The sequence below is a fragment of the Sus scrofa genome, chromosome 6 (genome assembly GCF_054392235.1).
Source record: "Sus scrofa isolate SSC_HxYL_T2T_F1_AM1 chromosome 6, Sscrofa_HxYL_maternal_Yorkshire_Landrace_v2.0, whole genome shotgun sequence".
Taxonomy (NCBI): Eukaryota; Metazoa; Chordata; class Mammalia; order Artiodactyla; family Suidae; genus Sus; species Sus scrofa.
In genome coordinates this window covers 148962981-148990819 of record NC_139388.1, presented here as the reverse complement: position 1 = coordinate 148990819, position 27839 = coordinate 148962981, and the positions used below count along the sequence as shown (strand labels likewise).

Below are 27839 nucleotides of genomic sequence, written 5' to 3'. Positions count from 1 at the left end.
TATAAGCTCTTAATAAAGTTGAACCAAAACATAAGAATGCAAAACACTTTGAGCCAGAGGCAGAACAAACAATGTATGTCAGATGTAGATCTTCAAGGACTTTAAATATTAGAATAACCATATATAAATGTGAAATAACTATGTATGGAATCCTTAAAGGAGTAGGATATGAAGTCACAGAAATAGAATGCAATGGGAAGACCATCAAAAAAGAAATGGTAGATTTGAAAAAAAAATTCAATATAATATTTAGAACAAAAGATATTATTATCAAATAAAACCCAGGGGATAGGTTAAAAAGAAGAAGAGAGAATTAATGGAGTGGAAGATAGAGTTGGATAAATAAAACAGAATACATCCCAGGGAGATTATAAATGAGAAAGAAGGATTAATAAATAATGATTATAGGTTTCAGGCCAATATAGCAAATTGAGCACGTTATCTAATTTTACTCCCTTCTCAAAACCTATTATTTTTAAAAAGTTATATGTGCCCACAAGAATGTGCAGAGTATATTTTAAAAAAATTAAAGCAACAAACTTTTGGAAAAAGGAAGGCAGGTGAAGAAGTGATACATGACGTACTAGAACTTAGAAAGCTAAATCCTAAGTGGGTGGTGAGGAAATCACTGAAATTAACGCAATCTGAATGGTAAAACAAACACAGGGAAAATAGAAGGGAGGATATAAGACAGAAAAGACCATATCATAGGTAACAGATACAATAGAGAGGAACTGCCAAACCAAAAGTTCTTTGAAAAGACTATTAAAAATGGATTAATCTCTGATAAGATTGAGAAGAAAAAAACAGACAATATGAATACATATAAATGAAGAGACATATCTACACATAGGCAAAATTTTAAAAGTGGTAATAGAATACTATATGCCTATACCTTAAAAGAAATGAAAAAATTCTTAAAATATATTGCTTCTGAAAGTAATTGAAGAAGAAATGGAAAATCTAAATAGCATGATTCAATAAACTGCAAGAGTAGTCCGAACTCTTTCTGCAGAGAAAAGGCTCAGATGGTTTTATTAGCAAATGATTATCTCATTATATGGAAGAGCAAATGTTCAAGAAGAGCCAAGACATTTTGAAGACAAATAGGATGAAGGAATTTGCTTTATTGGATTGCGAGGCTTACTCAAAAGCTGAAGTAATTGAAACAGTATGGTTTTGAGGTCAGGAAAGTCAAACAGATGAACGGAGCAGACTAGGGGAATAGGTCTACATACATCCTATGTGAAGTTGCTAAAGACAGTGACGTTGTGGTGAATCACTCCATAAATGGTGTTGAGGTCACTGGTACCTATACAAGACCATTTGAGAAATGATTCCAATTGTCAGACACAAAAATTAATTCTTGATGGATTAATATTTTAAATGTGGGAAACAAAGCTTTGAAACTTTTAAAAGAAAATTTGAATATCTTTATAATCTTGGGATTTATTAAAAGGATTTCTTAAAAAAGACGCAAACACTACCAACCGAAAAAGAAAACATTCATAAAACAACTACATTCATATTCTCAAAAGACACTATAAAGAAAAGGAAAATACCAAGACAATTGTAAGAAAGATAACTGAGAAGGAATTAATATTTGGATTCTATGTTTTTAATTCTACAAATCAGGACAACCCCAAAATAGGAACAGGGTACAAAAAAGCATTTTGTAGAAGAGGAAGCACAAATAAACATGAAATTATGTTTAATCTCATTAGTAAGCAGGGTAATGAAAACTAAAACCAATGAGATACCATTTTACACACACTAGATTGAGGAATTAAGATAATAGCAAGTGTTTATGAGAATGTGGTTTAATGGGAACTTTTACATACTGCTAGTAGCAGTGAAATTTATATAATCACTTTGCAAAACAATTTGGTACTATATAGTGAAGCAGGAAATATGCTAACTATGACCCATCGATTCCATTCCTAAATGTACACCTGGAGAGACTCTTGCACTTATGCACGTGTGCACCAGGAGGAGTGTGTGAGAACTCAAAACTGAATGAACTACAGACTCTTGCACATGTGCACTGGGAGAAGGGTACAAGAATGTGAAAACGAATGAACTACAGCTATATGTATGAACTCAAATGAATCTCACAAACACAAGCTTTAAATTTTAAAAATAATGTAGCTCACCTAGGGCGGGATCTTTTCCTAATATTCCAAAACAAGCAAGATGAAACAATATATTCTTTAAACATCACAAGAATGTGGTAAAATATGAAAAGAAGGCAAAAGAACAGTAAACAACCAAATTCAGACATGTAAAGACCTGCGGTAAATATTGTGTTGTGGGGAAGGAGTTCAGGGAAGATCAAAACCTACTAATAAGAGTTGAATTTTCAAGTTATTGGGGTTTTATTATTTCAGATTCTATATTACATACACATTTTTGTATATGTAAAATACTTGTATGAAAAATGATTCTAATTCTTAGATACAAAAATTAATTCTTGATGGATTAATATTTTAAATGTGGGAAACAAAGTTTTGAAACTTTTAAAAGAAAATTTGAATATCTTTATAATCTTGGGATTTATTAAAAGGATTTCTTAAAAAAGACGCAAAAACTACCAACCGAAAAAGAAAACATTCATAAAACAACTACATTCATATTCTCAAAAGACACTATAAAGAAAAGGAAAATACCAAGACAATTGTAAGAAAGATAACTGAGAAGGAATTAACATTCAGATTTCATGTTTTTGTATATGTCATATTTGTATGATCAAGCATGACACAAAGAATTTAAAGCTTCTAGAAGAACAGTAAAAGTTAAAACAATAAAATTTATTTATTGGCTGTTATCTATTGTCAGCAACTAATGCAAGGGGCCCAGGAATTTGAGTTCTGTTTCTAGAGATCACAGTGCCTGCCTTTGAAGCTCACATCTGGTTGGGAGCCATGGAGCCTCCCAGCATCACATCATAGAGGCAAAGGTCCCAGCTGCAGTCCCCAGCCTCGATCAAAGGCTGCTGAGTGGGCAACCCCAGTGCTTCTCCCCTGGGTCCTGTCTAGTTTCCTCCAAGAATGAGTTTAGTCTACTCACTGTAGCACGGCCACCCAGCAAGGAGAGGCCAAGGTTCACCTGGTAATTGTCAAGTAGGTGAACCCAGTGGTGAGTCACCACTTAGCGTGAGAAGGTCATGTGTGGATGTGGGTCCAGACTAGGGCAGCGTGAAGCCACAGTGGGACCACCAAGGGGGCCTTGGAAGTCAGGGCCAGCCAGAAGCCCACGCCTCTGTGCTCAGGAGTGCCCAGCCCAGAGGCCAGACAGAGGGGTTATAGACCAAAGCCAGGGACCTCACATGCTTCTCTTTCACTTAAGCTGGAATGAGCTTTTGGAGACCAGACATGAAATCCCATCACTTGGCTCATGACCCCCTGTGGTCTCAATTCAGAAACCTAGAGAATGATAAAGCCTGGGGGAGAAGGACCACTTGTGTGAGTGGGAGAAACTGAGAAAGTGGTGAGGAGTGGGCAACTTGGCAGCTAACTCTTGCTGTGCCTCTCCCCAGCCACATGTCCCTGGACAAGTTGCTGTGCCCAGTATTCTATAAAGAGAGGGGCTTAGTTCTCATCTGGGGGTGATTCAACCTTCCTAAGGGGGCCTTTGAAACACACAGGGGAAAATTCCTGGTTGTCACAGTGGCTGGAGAAGCAAAAGGCCAGTGGGGACCATGGGGACACACACAGGCTCCACAATCCTGAAACCCTCTCCAACTTTCTGTATTTCCAACAAAGGTGACATTCGCTCCTGCCGGGCTAGAAACTGTGGGACTCTGTGAACCAAGTCTCTGCCTAGTTTCCTCAGGACAGAGGCAGCTGGTCCTAACTTCAGGATCTTCAGGGCTGCAGATGCTCTGTCTTCACTCCTTTCCTACTTGGGAGCTGAGTGGTCCTCGCAGTAAGATTTGGTTGAATTTGGTTGAAGTGGACAGTTACAGACCACTTGCTGGCTGGTCTGTCAGCCCAGGAGTAGAAAATCAGTTTGCTCCAGTTCTAGCTGCATTCTGCTGCACAGGGCTCTGTGGTCCTGTGCAAAGCTGAGCAGCGCCCTCCCTGGGCACCCTGAGAATGTGCATGACTGGCTGCTCTGAGAAAACACCTTGCCCTGAGGAGAAACCACCCCACAGCTGGCGCTTAAGGGGATCAGACCACAGCCAGCTCCTGCAGGTGCTTTTGTGAACACTGGCTAGAGAAGGTGGACCCATGCCAGGATGCATAGCTTGATAAAGAGTGAGAACTGGGTTTCGGTGCTCACCTCCTTCCCTGGCCAGGTACTCTTGTGCAGTGCACAACCCTGCAACTGTACCTAGTGGCCCAAACTCTCTTGTTCCCTATCAATCTGGTGAACCATCCTTGGCTTCACTCAAAAGAAGCCTATCTTCCTGTGACTGCCTCATGGCTGCCTGAATCAGATTCTAGTTCTAAAGAGATGGGTTCTGGTGTCCACCATCCATGGCCTGACATTTCTATACTCTGCTTCTAAATTGCTTTTCTACCCGCTACATATCAGATTTTCTTTTAGGAAGGCTACTCTAATCATTGTCTCCCAAATAATGCTTGTGAAATTTCATCTTCATACACTTTTCCTTTATCCTGCTCTGTTATCCAGCTACTTGAAGACTCAGCATATGCTCCCTTCTCTGAGAAACCATCATAGACGACCTTAGCTCAGGAATCACTGAAAAGCACCCACTCTGCTTCCCATTGGCCACTGGCGACACAGCTCATGTATGGAGAGCCCAGCTCCCTAAGAAATTCATTGAAGGTAGGAACCTATTGAGGAGACCTGGCCCCCTGCTCCTCTACTTAAGAAACTTGCTGGAAGGTATTATGCTTAGTGAAATAAGTCAAACCGAAAAAGACAAATATTATATGTTTTCACTTATATGTGGACTCTAAAAACATGAAACAAATATAACAAAAGAGAAATTGACTCACAGATATAGACTAAACTAGTGGTTACCAGTGGGAAGAGGGATGGAAGGAGGGGTGAGTTGGGAGTAGGAGATTAAGAGGCATACACACCACTATGTATAAAGTAAGCTACAAGGATGACTAGTATAGCACAGGGAATATAGCCAATATTTTATAATAACAAAATAGAGGATAATCTATAAAAATACTGAATCATTCTGTCGTACACCCGAAACTATAATATTGCGAGTCAACTATACTTCAATAAAAAATAAATTGAATAAGCAAATAAATAAGAATCTCGCTGAGCAGTTGCCATGGTAACAAATAGCTTCTCCTATTCTCTAGGATCAAAACAAACAAACAAACAAACCACTGAAAAGCAAGGAATTTGGCTCCCTGCCCGGATTGGTAATGAGAACCTCAGGTCAAGATTGAGGCCACATCAGTGAACCTGGTTTACTAAATTGCCCATGAGCTTGGCCTGAGCTACTCTGGTCCCATCTCTAAAACACTGTTTCCTTTTGGAGATTCTGGTCTGCCTGTAGCCCACACCCCTGAGCACAGAGCAGGAAGCACCCTGTGCATGGTGCTCAGGGACCACGTGGGCTGAAGCAAGCTCCCATAACAAGAAAAGCAGCCGTGCCTCGTAGGTGGAGCCCTCACCTATGTGCTGGCTGAGTAAGATTTATGAGTTTAAGAAAAGGATGCTTTGAATGGTTTTCAAAATCTTTGGTGAGCTGGCAGCAATCTCAGACCAGTGGAAAACTCAAACCCACCACCCCCAGCACAGCAAATATTTCAGAAAATGCCTGGAAAGGGGCATCTTGGCTGCCTTTCCCTAGGAAGGTCATCATCTACAACGTGGGACTAAGCCCCTCTGTGATCCAGGTGCAGTTCTAGGTTCTGGACACAGCCATGAGCGAAAGAGATGGAATTCTCTGCCCTCAGGAGCTCCCATCTCAGTTCGGGAGCCCCGCCTCCTTTGCACATGACACAAGCCCTTCAGCAGGTGTTAAGGCTGTGACAGGGAGGTGGCAGGAGCCCTTGGGGTAGGAACACAGCACACACCTCACCTCTTGGGAATAGCACCTCACACCCCACTGCTCAGAGTGTGGTCTGTGGACCAGCAGCATCAGCACCACCTGGGAGACTGAGGGATATGCAAGACTCTCAGGCTCTGCCCGAGACGGTCTGTGTCAGAATCTGCACCTTCCTAAGCTCCCAGTGAACCATGAAGGTTTGGGAAGCACTGTGGCAGAAAACCCCGTCCCACATGGAAAAGAGTAGATTGTCCAAGTGGTTTGAGAAAGAGCCTACCTTTTCCTCCCTCGCAGACCCAGAAAGCCGGTGCACGAACGATGCCGAAGTCCTCAGAAAAGAAACATGCTTAAAATGCCACTGCTCCTCAAACTTACTTGACAGCCCAATGACTCGGCACCTGTAAATATTTGATGGAACTACTGTCCTGCGAAACACACCGTAGGAAAAACGGCACTGGCTCCCTGGCAGTCACAGATTCAACTTACTTAGTTTAAACAGTTACAGATGGAAGGAGCCCATAGTGCAAGACCCAACAGCTTTGCTGTTGAATCATGCCCACTGCCCGGCTGAGGCTCTGGGCAGAGGTCTCAGCTCTGAGGGAGTGTTTGGTGGGAGCTGGGGTTTAGGATTCAGGGGACTGCTCTTGCGTGTGGCTAGGCTGGTCTCTGCTTATGGCTGAGTCTGTGACAAAGCTCATGGGGAAATAAAACACTGCATCTCAATGAACACCGACCACCACTCGAGAGAGAAAACTTTGAGATAATTTAAATGGCTGGTTAATGTGCCATGTGAGATTACACCCAGGAAACACTGCCTTCTGGGTGGAACATGTCATTTGGAGGAACCCAGGAGCCAATATATGCATTCCTTATTTGTCATGAAGGGAACTGGAAAAAGTCCTGGGCTACATATACTTCACAAGAGTCAAGAATCCATGGTGATGAAGATGCTAACAGCTAACGTTTATGGCGTTTGACATGCCAAGCACAGTCCGAACTCACATTTCCTTAAAACATGCACTGAAATAAGCCGTGTGAATCCCTTTACACACGAGGAAACTGAGGCTCAGAGCCAGCTCCTCCCTTCGATCTCTTTTATGCTGAATGTGACTTCTGAGATCTAAGTGACAGGACCAAACTGACCAGAGGATGAAGTGGTCCCTGGGCACTTCCATCCCCCCTGCCACCTGCCCCCGAGAGCTGAGCGCCTTGCCCAGAGCACCAGCTCAGCACCAGGCGTGACTCACGTTGTGCTTCAGCAAAACTAGTTATCACGCGATGGCCTCATATCATGCTTTGGTCTCTTTCCTATTGGAATTGTGTAAACCAAGAAAGGTGTGTCTCCTTTGGGAGAAAGCCTCTCCTGTCCCAAATTTGGGGATGCTCCTTCAGGTGTGCGGCAGCCCTAAGTGAGAGGGTGCAGATGGGAGCGGTCTCAGTGATGGGCTGGGGCTGGCAGGGGATGCCTGATCTGCCTGAGATCCTGCCTTTTGAACTTGCCCGGGGAAGTGCTGACGCTGATGGGCTGCCTCAGAAGGCAGGACACTGTGCTGGACTGTAGATCGGGATAAATTGGCTTTTGGAAGGTCCGGACTCTGCCTGCTCTGGCGCCCCTGCTGCTGCATGGCCCCTGGCAGGTCTCCTCCCCCGGCCCCTTGGTCCCTTCTCCTTAGAGTTCAGGATAATGACATGCCTCTAGCCCCGCAAAAAGCTGCTGAGTTTCTCACCGAGTGTGACAGTCCTTGCACCTCCAGGGTCAACTCACTAACTGCTTCTCACGAGGTCTTTTCCGGGGCTCCCTCTGGCGTGTGGCTGCTCCAGGCTGGCAGATCTGAATCACGTGAAAGCTGGCCCAATCACCCCTCTCTCGGAGATGGAGACATGCAGATCTGCTGCTTGCAATCACAGGACAGACCCCAAAGATGAGGATAAAACCCCTCTTTGTGTTCAGACAAAACCCAGGGATAAATCATCCTTGCTTCTCGGGGTGACGCTTAGAAGTCCCTGGAAACTGGAGGTCAGTCTCCCCAGGTTTTCCTCACTTGGGGATGTAGTATAGGGTGGTGGTGCTGGAGTCATCCAAGCACAGTCTTGAGAGTTGGCTGTGTGACCCAGGACAAATGACTTGACCTCTCTGAGCTTCAGCTTGCTCATCTGCAAGTGGCGTGGCATGAATAAAGTACCTCTGTCATGGGGCTTTGTGAGGTGCTGGCATGCCATCTGTGCCTCCTAAGGAGTAAGCTCTGGAGTTCTCGTTGTGGCACAGTGGTTAATGAATCCGACTAGGAACCATGAGGTTGCGGGTTTGATCCCTGCCCTTGCTCAGTGGGTTAATGATCCGGTGTTGCCGTGAGCTGTGGTGTAGGTCGCAGACACAGCTCGGATCCCGCATTGCTGTGGCTCTGGCGTAGGCCAGAGGCTACAGCTCCAATTGGACCCCTAGCCTGGGAACCTCCATATGCTGCAGGAGCGGCCCAAGAAATGGCAAAAAGACAAAAAATAAAAATAAAAAAAAAGAGTAGCTCTCGTTAATGTTGTTATTTAGACACTGGCTACAAGAGTGGATTCTGGATAGGCAATAACGGAATACTTTTTAAATCTGCCTTTTAAAAACATCAACACTTTTTTTTTTTTTTTTTTTTTTGGCTATTTCTTGGGCTGCTCCCGCGGCATATGGAATTTCCCAGGCTAGGGGTCAGATCGGAGCTGTAGCCTCCGGCCTACGCCAGAGCCACAGCAATGCGGGATCCGAGCCGCGTCTACGACCTACACCACAGCTCAGGCAATGCCGGATCCTTAACCACTGAGCAAGGGCAGGGATCAAACCCGCAACCTCATGGTTCCTAGTCGGATTCGTTAACCACTGCACCACGATGGGAACTCCAAAAAACATCAACACATTTCTAAAGACATTTTTTTAAAAATTAAAAAATATGTTCTCACCCTATAAAGTTGACATTTTATATGAAGTTGGGCATACATGATAAAGAATAATAATAACAAGTAGAAATCTAGGGCTTATAAAATCTGAGGACTCCCTCACTCCCTGTGCCCCACTGCTCTCCACCCTCCCCCTCCCAGCAGTGGTGGCTGGCATTTTAGCAGCCCTCCCTGGAGACCTTTCTTCAGTAGATGCCAGCTCTCCCTGGAGCTGACCTGAAGCCCTATTGCTCTATGCTGTCCCTTTGCCCCAGAGATCTAACCTGAGCAAGGAAGAAGTTTTCATTTCGTCGTTAGCTCCCAGGTTGCCTCCTGCCCTTAGCCCTGAACTGGAGAAGCAGAACTCACTGGGACCTCAAGCAAAAGCCTAGAATAGCAGGTCAGAGATTCCACCCCTCCAGGGGGCTTCCTTGACCCTCCCATCTGAGGGACAGCGTGGGGGAGGGGGAGAACAGGGACAACACATCAGGACCCTACTGTGAGCATGCACACACCACGTATTAATCTTCCCACAACTGTATGGAGTGAGGGACTGGCTCAAGGCCACACCGAAGATGGGTGAGTGGCTCGGCCAAACCAGCAGGTCGGTATTTGCCTTTCCAGCTAAGAGTGCCAATGTCTACACAGTATTTAGGACAGGGAGAAAAGCATATCTGCTAGAAATGCTAGTAAAGGCAAGTATGGAGTGGTTAAGAACAGACTCTAGAGCCAAAATGAGTTAAATTTAGCTCAGGTATTTCCCAGCGGTGTGACTTCAAGAAAAATCATTTAACCTCCCTGTGCATGAGTTTCTTCAGTTTTAAAATGATGGAAATAATCATACTTACCTCTTAGGGATGATCTGAGGATTAAAATGAGTTCATCAGTATCAAGCAATTAAAATGCTACCTACCTACATAGCAGGGACTCTATAAATGTTAGACATTATAAATGTTGTTGAATTAAATCCCATGAAGGTATGAATACGTATATGTTTTGGTTACTTGTCTGTTTTAGAACAGTGCCTGGTACTTAAAAGGTGCTCCATACATATCTTGGGAGTAAATAAATACTATTAGAATCAGGTAAAACTTTTTGTAATGCAGACATTACTTATTTTGACCAGCAGAGGGCAGCAAATAGCTATGAGTGACATTAATTCTGGGCAGAATTAAATGTTAATTCTGAAGGCTAACAGGACTGTCCCCTCCTGAGCCAGCCGATGGGTGGAAAGGTTGCTATTGCACCTGTATGAATGGTCCCTACCCCTCCCACTTACCTTTGTGCAGGTTAGGATGATTGGTAGAAATTCCAACTCCCGACAAACCTTGGTTTGATTATTTTTTTCTCACTGGGCCAATTTTCAATTTCTTTGCTCCCTTCCTTCCTCCTTCTTTCTCTCCCTCCCTTCCTCTTTCAATCCTTTCTTTCTCTCCTTTATTCTGTAATTATCTCTCTCTCACACACACACACTCCCGTGCATCAAGCTAGTATACTGTACACATTCTCAAATTTTATCTGTACAACTGTATCTTGCATCCAAACCATGAAGTCTCCAATCAATTAACTCTGCAAAATATGGCATAATAAAAAAAAAAATCTGATTTGATAAACTAGACCTGGGGAAGTACTGTAATTTGGCCAAGGACACACTGCAATTGGTTGCATAGTTGGAGCTCTGTCCATCCCACCAGGTCCTCACTCACCTCCCCTTCCACCCAAAAGGGACTCCCCTTTTTCGATCCAATCAATGTGGCCAGCAGCTTCCAGCCAGAGCTGCTGTTCCCTTAGGCTTTGGCACAGAGGAGCTATTTCCCAGGGCATCCCCCTGGGAGGTCCAGGTCCAGGGGACAGTCAACAACCACTGCCTACGTGTTCCTCAGCAAACGCGGCCCCTCCCCACAGCTCTCATGCTTCCTCTATGATACAGTGTAAGTCCATCTTCCCCAGATGACAGGGTCCACACTGGCAAAGTCGACGGTGAGCCCTGGGAGCGTGCTCTTTCTCGACAGCAGCTTCCAGTGGGCCTGGAACGGTTCCCACACATCAGCCTCATGTGCACACTCTCGCCAGGGTCTCAGCTCAGGGATGGCTCATGGCCATGGCCTCCTCAATTTGCTGCAGAGAGTGTCTTTCCCAATTATTATCATTATTATTTTTTTACAAAAAAAAACTTATTTGGAAAAAAGCAACTAGATTCCTACTGGAAAACAAATTCCATGTGAATTGATGAATTAAAGAAAAAAAAACTTAAAAGGAAAATTTAGAAAACTAGGAAAAAATATGGCCGACCTCTTCTATTATCTTAAATTAGGAAGATTTCCTTCAGAATTACAGTAAAGGTAGAACATATGAAGGAAAAGATTTACAGATTTGATTATATAAAAAATCTCCAAGTGGCCAAGCAACATCAAAAACAAAATTAAAAGCAAGTAACAGCCAGCTTCCTCAAGTTGACCCTGGTTCCAGGTAGCTGACAGCTCAGGGGTGACCCATGCATCAACTGAGGGCAGGTGCTGGCCAAGCGCCCTCCTGGCTCAGAGGCTGCCCCTCACTCTTCTCCACCATAGCGGGAGGCAGAGCAGCCTACAGTGGTTACCTTGCTGAGCTTTTCCTCTTCTCATCTCAGTTCCTTGCCTCCTCTCAGTGTCTCCTGACGGCCTTCTGAACCTGTGCACAAATCCTTGTCTCAGAAGCTGCCATTAAGGGGACTCCATTAAGACACAGAAACACGATTTAAAACTCCTACCCATTTTTAGAAACAACTCCTTTGGTGAAGCATTTCACAAACAAAGGAAGTCTTTTTTATTTTTATTTTTTAGGGCCACCCCCTTGGCATACGGAAGTTCCCTGGCTAGGGGTCCCCTGGGAGCTGCAGCTACTGGCCACAGCCACGACCACAGCAGATCCCAGCCTCATCTGGGACCTACACCACAGCACACCGCAACACGGGATCCTTAAGCTGCTGAGCGAGGCTAGAGATCAAGCTCGCGTCCTCAAGGATGCTAGTGGGATTCATTACCGCTGAGCCACGACAGGAACGCCCAAGCGAAGCAAGTCTTTCAAGCAGATTCTCAGTTCCTTTGCCTCTTGAACGTGCTGCCCATGCAGTTTCCATCCGGTCAGCGTGGGAGGAGTGCCGGCCCAGCACTTGCAGTAGGAAGCTCCTCAGTGTCGGCCACTCCTCGCTGCGTCCCCGGACTGTTAAGAGTTCATCATGGGAGTGAAGACCATGCCGACCGTGGCTCATCCAGATGGAAAGAACTGTTTGCTACAGAGACACCTGAGGGAGCACAGAGCCTTGTAGGAACTCCGAAGAACAAAGAGAAGGATCGCAGGGGCTTCGGCATCAATCAATGCACGGGGTCTATTTACACTAGCACCGCCCAGGGTTCCATGCCAGCACATCTGCCCACAGCGCATCTGCATCAAGTGCCTTGCATTGCTATAAGATGTCCTTAACACATAGCCTCCTTCATGGCTCTTAGAATGAGGGCTGGTGAGGTCTTCAGAGATCACCTAGTTCAAGGGGGAGGGGTGCATACAGCTGCCCTGAGGGTCCCAGAGCAAAGTTATATGCAGACCAGTGGCAAGAACTCACTAAAAAGCAAAATTATCAAGGAGCAATCACAAATCCCCCCATTTCAAGGTCTGACTTTGTCCTAAGAATTTCTCAGTGATGGTTGTCATCCTCCCTTTGGCCAGAAGAGGGCAGACATTTGCCATCGATGGAAGTGGAGAGCAGGCAGGTATTTTTTTTAGGCTGGAAAACATCTCCCAAGAAGATCATTCTGCTCTAATGAGAGCTGCAGCTCAAAACAAAATTCTTGACTCTTCTGCTACAAATGGGCTACTGAAAAGACAGTGAGGTTTGGAGACTGAAGATCTTAGTTTCAACTTTGTCATTTCACCTGTGAACCTCACTCTTTATTACATAGACACTATGTGACCATGAAGAGGTGATATTAAAGGAAAAATATGTAAATTATTAAGCTCCATTTTACAAAGCACACACACATGAAGTATGTGTATGTGTCTGTGTGTGTGTGTCTATAGATAAAGCCAGACAAAGGAGAGGTCCAGGCCAAAGAAAGAAATTCTCCAGCTGTTGAAACCAACCCATTTTTGCACTTAGAAAGGACTTCCAACCCATTTTTGCACTTAGAAAGGACTTCCTTTTTTTTTTTTTTTTTTTTTTTTTTTAAATTTCGAACTGTGCTTATTTTAAAAGTTAAAGATGTGATTTACCTACTGAATCTGTGTTTGGGAAAAGTGAAATTCACAGGAACACTTGTAAGTATTTCAACAACTTAGTTGAAAAATACTGCTGAATACAAACAAAGGTATTAGTGATACAGGCATATCTTGGGGATACCGAGGGTTTGGTTCCAGACCACTGTGCTGAGGTGAAGACCACAATAAAGAAGTCACATGAATTTTTTTGGTTTTCCAATGCATATAAAAGTTATGTTTACACTCTACTATTGTCTATTCAGTATGCAATAGAATCATGTACAAAAAAAAGGCAATGGGAGTTCCTGTCGTGGCTCAGTGGTTAAGGAATCCAACTAGGAACCATGAGGTTGCAGGTTCCATCCCTGGCCTTGCTCAGTGGGTTAAGGATCCGGTGTTGCCGTGAGCTGTGGTGTAGGTTGCAGACGTGGCTCAGATCCCGCATTGCTGTGGCTCTGGTGTAGGCCAGCAGCTACAGCTCCGATTGGACCCCTAGCCTGGGAACCTCCATATGCCGCAGGAGTGGCCCAAGAAATGGCAAAAAAGACAAAAAATAAAATAAAATCAAATAAAAGCAATGTATATATCTTAACATAAAAATACTTTAGCCCTAAAAAATGCTAACTATCTGACAACAGAGGCTTGCCACAAACCTTCGATTTGTAAAAAATGCACTGTCTGCAAAGTGCAATAAAACTATGTATGCCTGTATTGATTTTTTAAAACTCTATAAATATTTTAGTGGTTACAATGTTCATAAGAAGTAAAAAAGTCAGAAGTGGATAATTTTTCAAATCTAGTGCCATTTTCTCAGTAGGTCAAGCCCTAGTAGAAGAAATACTATTTTCACACTAATCTGTCCCAGCTGGAGCAGTGCCACAATCTGGGTACCATATTCTGGAACAATGAGGACCCAGAATGCAGTTAACAGGCAAGCAGGTATGAGGCAAGGATCTGAAAACCATGTCTGGAGCAGGGCCTGAGGAACCAAGACACAAACCTGGAGGAGAGCAGTCCTCGGATGGGACAGGACCTATGGAAGGACGTGCAGCAGAACAAAAAAGGCCAAATCGAAAAACAGGTCTGGTCTCAATACCAAAGGGTCTTCTCAACAACTGAAGCTAAGTGCATGGTCATGGAGTCAGAAAGTTCTGGAGACTGGAGACCAGAGGACCCTTCTGATGTCAGGAGAAAAGAAAGGTGTTGTTGAAGCAATTTCAGAAACCAAGTCATCCCTAAGGACAACAAAGAGGGATGGACGAGTGCAAGCCTATCGAGGAGAACGGTTCCCGTAGCACAAAAGGATACAGGGAGTAAGGCACAGGCTCGTGACAGACAGTCACGTTGCACCCACGTGGTAAGCCTCATCACCTCCACTAAATATCCTGATGCTGAATGGCAGTGAGAGGAGCAATGTCTGATTGAAATCAAGGGAAGAATGTCTGTTTCCATCCCAGTCAGAGAGCCTGGGTTCAGCTGAGGTGTATTCACCGGCTCACTCACCCACCCTCCCCAGCTGAACTCCCACGCCGTCCTAAACACTCATCAGGGAGCTGTGTATATTTTCTTTGGAGGTACACTGATGATCGATCAGGCTTCTTCAGGGTTGAGATATGATTTCCTTCAAGGGATCCCTTGTCCAATATAAAACTGTCTACTTCCTCTTTCAGCCACCCTGGTTAGACAACAATAGAAGGGAGACCATGCCTGGAGTGAAGAAGACACAAGACGCTTCGTTGTAAATGATTGCAAGGGGATACTGTCATCCACTGAGGCTCCCCAGTGTGACCCCTCAGCCTCTCAGAGCTTGATTAACTTGCAAGAGTTGACCATACAGAGTTTCTAGAACTGCCAAGATGAGGATGAGAGACCCAAGACCAACCTCCCTTCTGACATTTCTTATAGACCTTCTCAAAGTACCTGCTGGGACTCCAGGGGAGTGACTTCCAAAGGCTTCGCCAGCTCACAGGAATCAGAAGTGAAGCATTATCTCAGTTCTGAGAAAGGATCAGAACTCCCTAGAGGTCATGAGAGAAACCACTTATTTCATTGTTATGGATATATTCTTCCCCTAAGGGGAGAATCTAAGAATAATACATAGTGATTTACCAATGGGATAATCAATATAAAACTAATTGGTTTTTTTTTTTATTAGAACAAGCAATTGTATTTTATCTGTTGAATAAAATGGTAAATTTTCTTATTGTTTAAAAAAGGCAGATTGTTGGGAATTTTATACTTCTTTTCTATAATATTTTTTCAAAGCTACTTGAAAAAATATTTTAAGACAATTGGTAAACTGGTATACATGACTAATAATTAATTTTCTCTAGGTTGATGGTCCTTAATAAAGGCTTTTTCTCACCTCTTGAAGGGTTTCTTGAACTTTCCAACAGACTGAAAATGGTTGTGTTAAACCTGCATTGTTGAAACTGGGAATTTCTTCAGCAGAACTCCAAACTCATTTCGTGTTCATGGAGAAGACAGAATACACAGAGGAACAGGTGGCAACTGAGCTCCTTCTGGCCTCAAGTTTCTCCTCCAACATCCACCAGTAATTTCTTTCCTGTCTCTGGATGAAAGTGACCTCTCACTCTTTGCAAACAAACTCATCAGCTTGTGACGTTGATCCCAAGTCTCTGACCTTCCTTGGTGCTTCTGTAACCTCATCATTTTTTCTTGACTTCATGGCTGGCTCTCACTCCTCACGTTTACAGACTCAATCCAGTTCTCTCTCCAGACTGAAAACACAAGTCTTCTCTCTATTCTGGTTCCTCCTGGAGCCACCATCCTACCTCCTTCCTTTCCAGCATGACCACTCACTGCCTGTGTTCTAACCTCTAATTTCTGCCTTTGCCCTGAGGTCCCACATTTCCAAAGCGTGAAACCCAACAGGCTTTATTCAGTCTTTAAATGCTGTTAATTCCCTCAGGTTATCTCACTTTTTTCCCCATGAGTCTGCTTCCTTCTTTGACACCTCACATCCTGTGGGTCATCACCTAATTTTCTTCCTCTCACGTCTCGAATGTGGCCATGCTTAGTTCACTACTCAGTTATCTTCCTTGACACTTTGATGCTCTGCTGAGCTGAACTTTTTTTTTTTTTTTTCTTTTTGCTATTTCTTTGGGCTGTTCCTGCGGCATATGGAGGTTCCCAGGCTAGGGGTTTATTGGAGCTGTAGCTGCCAGCCTACGCCAGAGCCACAGCAATACGGGATCCGAGCCGCGTCTGCAACCTATACCACAGCTCACGGCAACGCTGGATCCTTAACCCACTGAGCAAGGGCAGGGACCGAACCCGCAACTTCATGGTTCCTAGTTGGATTCGTTAACCACTGCACCACAACGGGAACTCCTGAACTTCTCATTCTTAATGATGATGGCTGCAAAGCCTCCTGCTATGACTGGTCTGCTTCTCCTCTTGTTTCTAGTTGTTAGCTTGTCAACTCCCCCAGAAGATGGCTTTTAAAACCCAGCCCAGGCAAATCCCAGCTCCTCATTTTGCCCAATATAGTACCTCTTCTCTGATTGTGTGCCTAGCTCAAAATGGATTCTCCATTCTTTAGAAACTGACCCTGATCCACAGAGTAAGCCGCTAGCAGCCATTTGACTTGGCTTTCCTGATCACAGTTGATTGACACAGGACAGCCACTTGTGCGAGACTGAGCCACTCAAGTACCTTCTCTCCGTTTTGAAGAAAGAGAGAAACAAAGACTAGTCAGTGGTACTGTTCTAGGGGAAAGGTCCATGAACCCCCTGTGCTGGGTGCGCTCAGAAAATTCTAGTCAAGTCCCTCTTTGAGCTAAGCTTGCTAGACTTGGCTTCTAGCACTTAGAATCCTTTAGGTAATAAACTCACTGACATGTCCCCTCCAGGAACCCCTAATTCTGCTAAGGGCCCTATCCATTCCCTCATCTAGGAGGGCTTGAAATTTGACTCTGCTCTTGCTTTTCAAGAGATGCACATTCAAAATGCTCAAAGTTTTCCAGTTTTATCTCCAGAATAAATTCCCTCTTCTCCGTGTTCTCTACCACTTCCCCGGTCCCAGCCTTTGTGATGTCTTTGCTGGGTTTGTTCAGGCTTTTTGTTGCTCCAGCAATAATTATGGTCACCTTACTTCTCTGCCTAAAACCCTAGGCTAAGTCTGATAGCTCTTCCCATAGCATTATGGACCTTTCTCATTCTGGCTCATTGTCTGCTAGTTCCACTCCTTCTGTGTGCCAGTAAGGCCTGATGATCAGCCTTACCCAAACATTCTCCAGTCTTCATTTCTTCTGTGGTTTCTCTACTGCTGTTCTTTTGTCCTTTGTCCTTGGTAAAATCTTACTTCCTTAAGGCCTATCTCAGGCCCTTTCCCCATCTCCTTAGGAGAAAGTCTCCCTCCATCCTCTGGGGCAGGAGATCACTTGTCATGTTCTAGGTTCATCTTCCCTTTCAGATGGTGAGGCATGGGCTACATTTAATTCCCAGCACCACAGTGGTCCATCTGAAGTGCACTGGATCATATGCCATCAAATGTTTATGAAGGCAGGTAAAGGCCTGAGAAAACAGTCAAAGCCAAAGTATTTCCTCCCATCACTGTTGACCATGGTTTTAGCCAAAATCAGGGAAAAGGAAGTTTGGAGAAGGGGTGCTGAGTAGGCGAATTAAACGGACTATGTCCCAAACCTCTAGGCATCAATGTCTGAAAAACAGGACACTCACAAAATTGGTTTTAGACTCCAGAAAGAACACATTTACATAGCTTTAGAGTTTAAAATGCATTTCCATATATATTAACTGATTTAATTTGCACTGCCACCCTGTGAAGCAGTTAAAGTTTACAAAGGCCAGTTTGTAGGTGAAGGACCAGCCAAGTCAGGTGGCTTCAACAAGGTCATGCTACATAATAAAAGTCAGAACCCTGCTAGGAAACCCCGCCTTCCAACCTCAGATTCAGTATCCTTTTTGCTATACCCTGTTGCCTCTCAAATGGCTGAGTTAAAATACAATGAAACAGGCTATTTGGGAATAGATGGGGGGTGTTTGTCATCTACTTCTAAATGATGTATCACTCCCTCCCACTTCCTGCCGAGCATGCCAGCCTAAGGAGGTTGACCACCCAATGCAGAAAATGCTACCCTATTTCCAGAAATAGATACCACCCCCAAACACTTTGACTTGATGCAAAATACTTTAATTTTTCATAAAGCTATTTCCTTTCCACCCCAAAGATGCAACATGGAGAAGAATCTGCATTCACGTGTCCTGGTTGAGGAGGACGACGTGTGCATATACATGTAGGCATATACATACAGGTTTATTTAAATGATTGCATCTACATTTTCAGAGGCTGTTTGAAGCATCTGATGGAAAGAAAACACATTTTAAGCAAGAGGTTAAAAAAGCTTTTCAGACCCAAAGGCCATTTAATACAATAAATCCTACTTGGGTAGTTTAGCAAACATTTTTTAAAAACCCACATCCAACAGACTGGTTAGTATTGGATATACAGATTTGGTTTCAAAGCTGAAATGCCCCTGGTGTAACAGAACCTTCTCATGAAATTCAATTATTTTATATTATGTCATAAAAATAGGGATACAACTTAAATATTAACTCAATAGGCTACTTGGTGATATAAATAGGGAAAAAAAAAAAGTGGTCATGTCATGGACTAGGAGTGAGAAGACTATGACACCAGCCCATCTTGGACTGCAGAGGATGTTACATTCTATGCTAGAATCTAAAATAGGAAAAAGAAATTGTCAAATATTCCACTCCATATAGACCCCATCTGGCCCAAACCATCCCCCAAGGAGCGCACCCCCAACACATGAGGTTTACTAACCACCTGCTACAGATGTTACTATGTCACTAATTAACAATGATCACCAAAAAATGTGTCATACCAGAGGTTTTGTTATCATACACAACACATTAGTGGCTATAGGGCTCTTCCTCCAAGAGCGACCGTCAGGAGGCAAGCTGACAAACGTCCACGCCGCTGGTCCAAGAAACCACAGCTCAGAGACGGAGCATTTGTTTGCACATGGAGCTCTCTGGCACGCTCCCCACTCTAGTGAGAGGGGCCAGGGCATGGGGGACAGTCCCAGCCGGGTGCTGCAGCCTCCTACTCCTGGGCCTCCTTGCGGGTCAACTTGTAGATCTCGGTGGGTCCGTCCACGTGGGTGATGGTGGTGGTGAGCTGGAGTTCTTCCCCACTGTGGACACCCAGATCGCCTGAAACAGGGTTTTTGGTGTTAGATGTGATCCAGGAGGAAGTGGAAAGCTGGGGTTCATTTCAGTAACAATACCAGCCCTCTTTCACATTCTGAGCTTAAGGGAAAAAACAGGACACACACACCTACAACTAGGGCTGACTCCCACTCTTTGCACTTGGACTTGGCAATCATTTCTTATCATTTTTGTCTCCCAGAGAAGAGATTTTAATGATAGATGAGTGAAGATACTGCTTATTTTATTCATAGTAATTATTAACATTTAATGAGAGCTTACTTTGTGCCTGATGCTAGTCTCGATGCTTAATGCAGGATCATTGAAACTTGTCAAATGCTTCCTCTGCATCTACTGAGATGGTCCTGTCGTTTTTGCTGTATTTAATCCTCACAAGAGCCCTCTGAGGCAGGCACTCTCGTCATACCAGCTTTATGGGTGAGGAAGCTGGGAGGGAGGTCAGGAAGGGGAGCAGACACACGATAAAGCCTGGAACTTGGCCAAGGAAGGAAGGTCTGACTCCAAGGCCGCGTATACACTTGCTGTTAATAATTTACAAAGCAGCTATACCATGTGAAGGCAAATAAGACCTGTCTATATTTACCAACAGATTTGGATAGCGTACTTCATGGAAGGCCGTTAGGAGCAACTAGAGGTTTTCTTCTGCAGGAAAAAAGTAACAGAAATGTGCTCTGAATTTCCTGCAGCCCCAGAATTCCACACAACACCAGTGTTTTGGGGTCATGCCGGGTAGACAAAGGCATCCCTCTGCTGAAAGAGAATAACATGTCCTCTTCTAAGCTAGCAGGAGAAAATAAGTTTCTGCATTAAACCCTTAAAGTCTGCTGCCTGGCATAAGGCATTTAAGTGAGTATATAACTGGCAAAGGGAAAATGAAAAACACCTGGACCCAATGGTGTTCAGTCAGACTGTGTGTGGGGTGCACGTGTAGAGACATATCTGCAGAGAGGATAGATATGCTGGAGCTGGAGAACAAAAGGTTAAGGTTATAACTGGGACTGTTATATTGTGCACATATGAATTCATAGTTTCTGGCACTGAAATGTTCCCTAGTTCAAAGCATGGAATTGAATACACAAGCACTGTTTTCAGTTGGGAATCCAGACCATGACTTAGAAGAAAGCACTGGTCCTACCCTTAGGACCAATATCTTGTCACAAGTTTAGGAACTGCTGGGCATCTATGCCTCTGATGGCTTAAGGACCCTAGGGGTCACCCCACTCTCTGGCCCTGCAGGCTCCTTGGCCGGTGCCCTTCATGTGTGCCATGTGGTATTAGTTTTTCACTGTAGATCCTCGGCAGCTGTGTGACTGAGTTGGTCTTATGAAATGCTGGAATTGTGGCTCTTCACCCAGGTGGATCCTTAGCCCTAGTAGGGCCATTAGCTGTTACAGAGACCACTAATGGCAATTTGGAACTGTCCAAGCAAGCGTCCAATCTACAGGACAAGGAGCAGAGCAGGTAAAAAAGGGGTATCAGCCCAGCCTCCAATACTTTCAGCCCTTGGGCCAGGGCATAGCCAATAAGGTGGAAAGGCTGTTGAAAGAGGTTACTGGGGTAGAGTTGCCTGGGCCATGCAGAACCAGTACTACACAATGAGCAAGTTTTCCCAGGTCACTAACTTGGATACTTCCCGCTGCAACTCCTGGCCCACTTCTCAGTCAATAACAGGCATAAGCCTCCAATGTCTTTTTTTCCTTTGGTCTTTTTAGGGCTGCACCTGTGGTATATGGAAGTTTCCAGGCTAGGGGTCAAATAGGAGCTGCAGCTGCAGACCTACACCACAGCCACAGCAAGGCAGGATCCAAGCCACATCTGTGACTCACGGCAACCCTAGATCCTTAATCCCTCGAGCAAGGCCCGGGATGGAACCCTCGTCCTCATGGATACTCGTTGGGTTTGTTACCACTGAGCCACATTGGGAACTCCAGGCCCCCAATGCCTTGCTCAAAGCTAGTTCTGGAATTGCATGTTTGAGTGAGCCACCAAAACTTCAATGCCCATTTCATGATCTGCCTATCTGAGAGTCATCAAAATTTCAGAGAGTCCTGGTCACCCCAGTGGACCCACTAGCACCTCCAAGTGTTTACCTAAGGCATCCCTTTTACCAAAGACTTCTTAAAAAGAGAGACTAGGTTGTACTTCTTCCCAGGCTTTGAACCAAAGATGCTAATTATTTATGCTGAAAATGTGATTCCAATTACCAGGTCCTGGAAAATCTGTATGTCCCTACAGATCACATCATAAGAAGAAACAGACACAATTACTTGGGCTTTTTTATTTTAATAAGTGCCTAAATTATAGTGCTTATCAGATGTCTGACTCCATTCTAAACACTTTACAAATATTACTGTATTTAATTCTCATTACCAGCCCTTTGATAGAGGCACTATTTCATCAGTCCCTTCCTTTGAAGAAGACACCGAGGCACAGAGAGGTCAAGTAACTTTCCCAGGACCCAAGCTGATAAATAGTGATGTGACAGTGAACTCAGAGCCATGAGGCTCCAGAATCTAGGCTCCTCAGCCTTAGGCTATGCTGACTCTGTATATATTCAAATTTCCAACAGCCATTGAGAACACCAGTGAAGTATAAGTTCCCATGCAACATGTTATTATTATAAACATATGCATACAATAATCTGTATAAACGGTCGGCACATTAATTTTGCTTTTGTATCTGATGAAAGGGAATTTACAGAACACAACATCAGTGTACTGATAGTAAGGAGAGCTATTATTTATCAGTATTTACCATATGCACTCTTAGGGGCTTAGCATGCCTGGTATTTCCTAATAAGATCTAAAGACAGCAAGGCTCAAAGAGGCAATGAATTTCTCAAACGTGACCAGACTTGCTCTCAGCAGAGCTGGAATGAAGACTCAGATCAATGGGACTCTGGCTAGCAAAAATCTGTGATTCATGTGTGGTTTTAGTGTACCACGAAGGCCAACATTTTCCCCTTAGGGAACGGAGGGAATATGGCAGTGACACACAGGAGTGGGGATCCCGCCATTTGTCTCCAAACTCCACAGCCTCCCTCTCCTGCCAAGGTCTCACTCCATCTGTTACTCTCCCTCTCTCAGCTCCTGCTGCTCAGTGCAAACATGCTCAAAGTCTCTTCCCATCCAAGACCAAAAAAAAAAAAAAAAAAAACCCTTCTGAAAATGTGATGTATTTCTTATTGGGGGAGGGGAAGAATAAATGGAAAAGAATAAATTATGAAAGGAAAAGAAGGGAATTCTTCACTTTGCATTAAGTCTCTTTCCCAGGTTATGATGTCGCTACATCTCAGCTCATCAACAATAAGATGAAGGCTTGTTTCTAACCATTGTGAAATGAGACCAATCTCTGGCATTGGATTTCATCTCGAAGTACTATCAATGAACCCATATCTATGGTATTGCATCCACACATAAGTAGCTGCTGCTTGATTTGAACTGCCTGGAATGAATGCTGGGGACCCAGAAAGCTACATAAACTACACTACAATGATAGGAGGATAAGCACAGCTTCCTAAAACTAGCAGCATTTTCATGACAACTGTTTGTGTATCTGTGGTTACTTTGGTAAAAAGAAGGGAAACTTCTAATTTAATTTCAAGGTGGTTTCACAGAATTTAAGAGAGACCCACGGTCTTCTAATATTAATAAGGACTACCTAATTCTGTCCTCACAGCCACTACGGCAAATTAACACCTCATTACCCAGATGTGAAGCCAGAACGCTCTCCCACCATGAGCTCATATTTATGTCTTGCGGTCATACACAGTATATACGGAGCCAGGATTCCAAACCATCTGTGTCTACCTCCAAAGCATACGTTCTTCCTAGAGCACTCCTGACTTTTCTGTGGGACTTTTTTTTTCCAATCCCACAACAAACTTATTCCTATTTACCTTCAAAGCTCAGCTCAAATGATAACTCTCTGGAAGGATGTCCCTGGTTCATGGCAAAATGAGAAAATCCAGGAGAGTGTAGGGTTTGTAAAGCTAAATTATTTCCATGCCAAGGACTCTTGTTTACTACAAGATCACATAGTAGTAACATAACAGATATAATCATATCTAGATAATATCTCTATATATTATATAGATAATATCTCTATATATTATAGATATTATGTAGATAATATCTATATATATTATATAGATATATCCTTTCTATATTAAGGGTGTTAATGAAATAGTGAATGGCAGGTTTTGAAAATCTCAAAAAAAAATTTTTTAAAGAATGTGAATCACTAGCATAGTATCTGGTAGGTAGTAAATGCTCATTAAAATAGCTAACAAGACTTCCTGGTATGGGCCTATCCAGCTTCTCCCTGCTCTGCTCTAGTCCAGTATGCCAGCACTGGTGTTCCCCACAGGGGTTTAGGAACAAACACCCAGCTAGAAAGTAAGTGTGCTTTGGGATTCCTTCTTGGGGATAAGGCAGAGGGGCCTTGGTGGGACAGGGTTCAGGAATCCTGGGTCCAGCTATCTCTCAATCCCTTTCAAATATCAAGGTGGTTTATCCCAGGCTTGAAGTGACCCATTTCCCATCTACCTCCAAAGTACCTCTGGACACTCTATGCCAGGCATCCCTAAGGCGGGAACACAATAAAACCTAGACACTCTGTGTGAAATCTTAAGTGTCACGGCCTGAATTGTACCCCCTCCCCAATTCATCCACTGAAATCCCAATTCCCAATACCTCAGAATGTGACTGTACTTGGACACAGCGTCTTTAAAGAGCTGACAAAGTTCAAGTGACGTCATCAGGATGAACCCTCAACCCACAGGACCAGGATCCTTAAGAGACAAGGAGATTAGGATACAGACACACACAGAGGGAAGACCATGTGAAGACGCAGGCTGTAAGACCCACCACAGCATCTGAGTCCAGCCCTGCGGGTAAGACCGACTCCATCCCTGTTCACAGACATCAAGGGGAGGCCAGGTTAGCCATGGGTGGGTGCATGTCACCAAGCACACACGCAGGGAAAAATGGCAATTAAAGGCTGCTACTGCCAAGGCCTGGGGCCTCAAACCAAACACTGACTGAGGCAACAAAAGCCAAAGCCACCCTTCCTGGGAAACAAGCAGCAGGAGACACAGAAACCTCTAGAAGCAAAACCGAACCAAGCAGTAGCTACCAGGACTCAGGGTTGCTGCTGTGGCTTCTAGCAGAAGGGGTGTGTGCCAGACGGAAGACATTTAGTGCAAATAGAAATAGAAAAGAGCCTGTTGGCAATTAGAGTGTCTCCTGTCACCGTTGTCACAGTCATCCAGTCAGGAATTCCATGTCTCACTTTTTTTCTGAAACCTTCTGACAAGAATTTTACAGATGAAATAACACAAAAATGAAAGCTAGTGTCAGGAGTTGTCCGATTTCCGAAGCAGCTCCAACTTTTTTCCCCACGTGAACTGGTGACCGAGGGGGTCGGGACAGTGGGTCATGTGTGCAGGGCGTCAGTGATGCTGTGCCCCTGGGAGATGAAGCCTCCGCTCTGTGCTGCTGTTCATTTCTGCCTGGGAAGACACTCAGAATGATTCACAGACTGGCTATGGAAACAGGTAAAGAGTAGCTTTAATGAAAAGGCAGCAGGAGGAGGACAGAAAACGCAAATGGTGCTTGAAAGAGAGTCTAAAGTATCTTTGCTAAATTTAAAAAAAAAGGCATACGTATGTCACATATATGTATACATGTGTGTACATGTGTGATCATACATATAAAATGTATCTAAACATGCATATACATACATTTTTATATATATACACATTGATAGTCTCATATATACCTAGTCACTGATTTGAATGTGATTTGCACTAACACTGCAGCTTTGGTGGATTAACCAACAGTTAGGAACCCAGAGTGCCACACCCCTGGGATACCATCAGGTGCTGACAAGCTGAAAACATTCTGGCTTAGACCTTCTAGCTGGAGCCATCCTGCCACGTCCCACGTTTCAGGAGGCAGAGGAGGCTGCTGTGTCTCCCGGACCAGGTTTCTAGCTCTGGGAGAGCAAGGGCTGTGTGTGTGTCACACCATCCTCGCAAACCCAGCACAGGCCTAAGCACTGAGGCACTCACCAACTCATTTCTAAGGGTCATTTTCCGAGCCCCAGAATACACGACAAAGAGAAACACGTGAGAGAAGATGCTCTTTGGAAACTGACTCTCTCTTGGACATGCTGGCCCCTTTGTTCCCCTTCTGTCCATTCCTTAGGAGAAGCAAAAGGGAGAAGCAAAAGACTACTCTCTCTGCTCTCATCTCCTTCCTCCTCACCCCCTCAATGCCTCTTGGCATTTCCCTCCACCTCCCAAAGCAACGCTCCTCAATGGTGCTTTCTCTTTCCTTAGCCCCTTGGTCTCTGTTGCATCAGAAACTGCTTGCCAAGTTCCTGGAAATGAGCTTTTTCCAGAGGTTCATCCAGGATCCCGCTCATGAAGGCAAGAAGCACCGCACACCTGGGATTCATTCTCCATAGCAAGAGATCCAAATTCTTGGCTCTGGACCCTAAAGGCTAGAGGGAGGAGGGAGTCCAAGCCCTTTAACAATAAAAACTCTCCACACACACACACAAAAGGAAAAGGACCATGGGAAGCCTGGGGGAGGAGGAGAAATGCCATCCAGAGACTCAAAAGAATGTAAAAATACAATGTATGCCTATGAGAAGTTCATTTTCTAGGTTCCCATGTAATATTCCAAATTAGCTCTTTCCAAGGAGCTTCCAAATCTTGGCAAACGCTCCATAATTCCTAGGATACACTGTGTGGTCTGGCAGTGGGTGAAGAGATGGAAGAGAGCAGAAAAGGAAAATGATCAGAGAACCCAACTCAGAAGAGCCCCTTCCAGATGCACCAGGATGCAGCACCACCCAGGGAAGTGAAGGGCACGATATGCTGCCAGGAGCTCTCGGGCTGCCACAAAGTCACAGCAGATCATGTCACCACCACAGGACTGCTAAATTGCCTGACTGTCGTGTTTATGATCAGAACAGGGTCCCCAAAGTATCTGCCTGCTAAACTGCTTGACAAATGTTTTCCAACAGGGGCCCTAATGGCCTTTGGAGCAGGATAGTTCATTACTACGAGGGACTGTTTTGCTCATTGCAGGACATTTAGCATCCTTAGGATCTGGCCCCTGGAGGCCAGTGGCACATCCCATTCAGCAATGACAATCCAGAACAACCACGGACATGTCCAAACACCTCTTGGCAAGGGATTTGGGGGATATGACCTCCTGTTGAGAACAGCTTTTATGCTTTCTGCGAAATTACAGATGAAGCTGTCTTTGACAACAACAAAATCTGATGGGGAACAAATCAAGTGCTATTCTCAATTGCAAGGTCTGAAGCCTAGGAGGATGGCTGTTGGTCTGGGTGAGAAGTCCTAATGGGAGCTGCCTGACACCTGGCTTGCAGCCCAAGCATCCAGCCCCACAGGGTGGTGGACAGTCATCCTGCTTCTGCAGGCGTGGCCACAGCTCCGAAAGGGCTAGGCTTGGGCAAATTCTCACCAGTGTTTGGAAACCCCTTGCGTGAGACAGAATCACCCCCTGGGCTGCCAACTTTATGACGGGAGGTACTCTTCTGCCCCTTCCTTGCTAATAGGAATAAAGAGAACCAGAGAATTTTACAGTCCCCAAAGACTTTAAGAGATTACTTACAGGTGGGAGAAGTGGTGCAGGGAGAGGTGAAGTAGTTTGCCAACAGTCACCCAGCAAAAACAAGCAGAACAGTTTAGGTACATAAAATGTTGTAGCGCACAGTCAGTACTCAGTAATCATTACCTACTGGGGTTATCATTCCAACACAGCAGGAGTCCAGTATTTGCTTTAGTTCCTGGAAGGCAGGAACTCCACCTCCTAAGTTCGGGCTTAATACTCCCAAGGCAAGGACAGATCCATATGGTTTCTGTCAAAGTCCAACTGGATGGACATGAAATGAAATCAAGATTCTTGTTCACAAGCCCAGAATCCCTTCCTGCTGGCATTACAGAGGGCCACTGTTTGAGAGACCACATGCTCCCATTTCCATGCATATGGTAAAACAAGGAGTGCTAGCAGTGGAAGGGGAGGTTACCTAGTTCACAAGCTTTCTAGAAGGGATGTCAATCAAACCAAGAGTTGGGCAGGTGGGTAGGTAAGCCAAAGTCTTTATTCTTGCCCAGAACCCACGGCCAGAGATGGACCTAATACTGAGTGTGACAGGGAGGAAGAGAGGCCTAGTGTCTAGGATGCTTTTGTGCAGAAGAAGCAGGTGTAGTGTTGGGGGCAGATGGAAGCTGAAACTATTCTGCTACCCTTGACTCTCAGCACAGATGCCCTCCTCTCCCTGCCCCGTCTCTCATGTCATCATGCCTCTCTTTTTATCCCTGACTCAAGATCACTGGCCCATGTGTGAAGTATGAAAGCTAATTTAGAACTCTTATTTCTAAAGCATTAATCCAGTCAACATTTTCAGAGCACCTTTAAGAATCAATC

At 44.5% G+C, this 27839-nt stretch overlaps 1 protein-coding gene and 2 long non-coding RNA genes across 5 annotated transcripts in view; all 3 read right to left on the bottom strand.

Annotated features, from left to right (window-relative positions):
- Positions 1-10325: 10325 nt before the first annotated feature.
- Positions 10326-12843, bottom strand: LOC146402871 (uncharacterized). Its single transcript, XR_014808012.1, has 2 exons — positions 11925-12843; positions 10326-11572 (listed from the first exon to the last, which is right to left on the bottom strand). It is a non-coding gene; the product is annotated as an uncharacterized LOC146402871 (long non-coding RNA).
- Positions 12844-13199: 356 nt separating this feature from the next.
- Positions 13200-16822, bottom strand: LOC146402870 (uncharacterized). Its single transcript, XR_014808011.1, has 3 exons — positions 15501-16822; positions 15056-15153; positions 13200-14842 (listed from the first exon to the last, which is right to left on the bottom strand). It is a non-coding gene; the product is annotated as an uncharacterized LOC146402870 (long non-coding RNA).
- A 1466-nt stretch (positions 16823-18288) lies between these two features.
- Positions 18289-27839, bottom strand: part of WLS (Wnt ligand secretion mediator) — a 129992-nt gene continuing 120441 nt past the window's right edge. For all 3 annotated transcript variants that reach the window (XM_021096488.2, XM_003482073.5, XM_084964744.1), the window contains one exon: positions 18289-19356. In XM_021096488.2, coding sequence (XP_020952147.1) covers positions 19247-19356 — 110 coding nt within the window. In that variant the 3' untranslated portion in view covers positions 18289-19246. The remainder of the gene's footprint in view (positions 19357-27839) is intronic.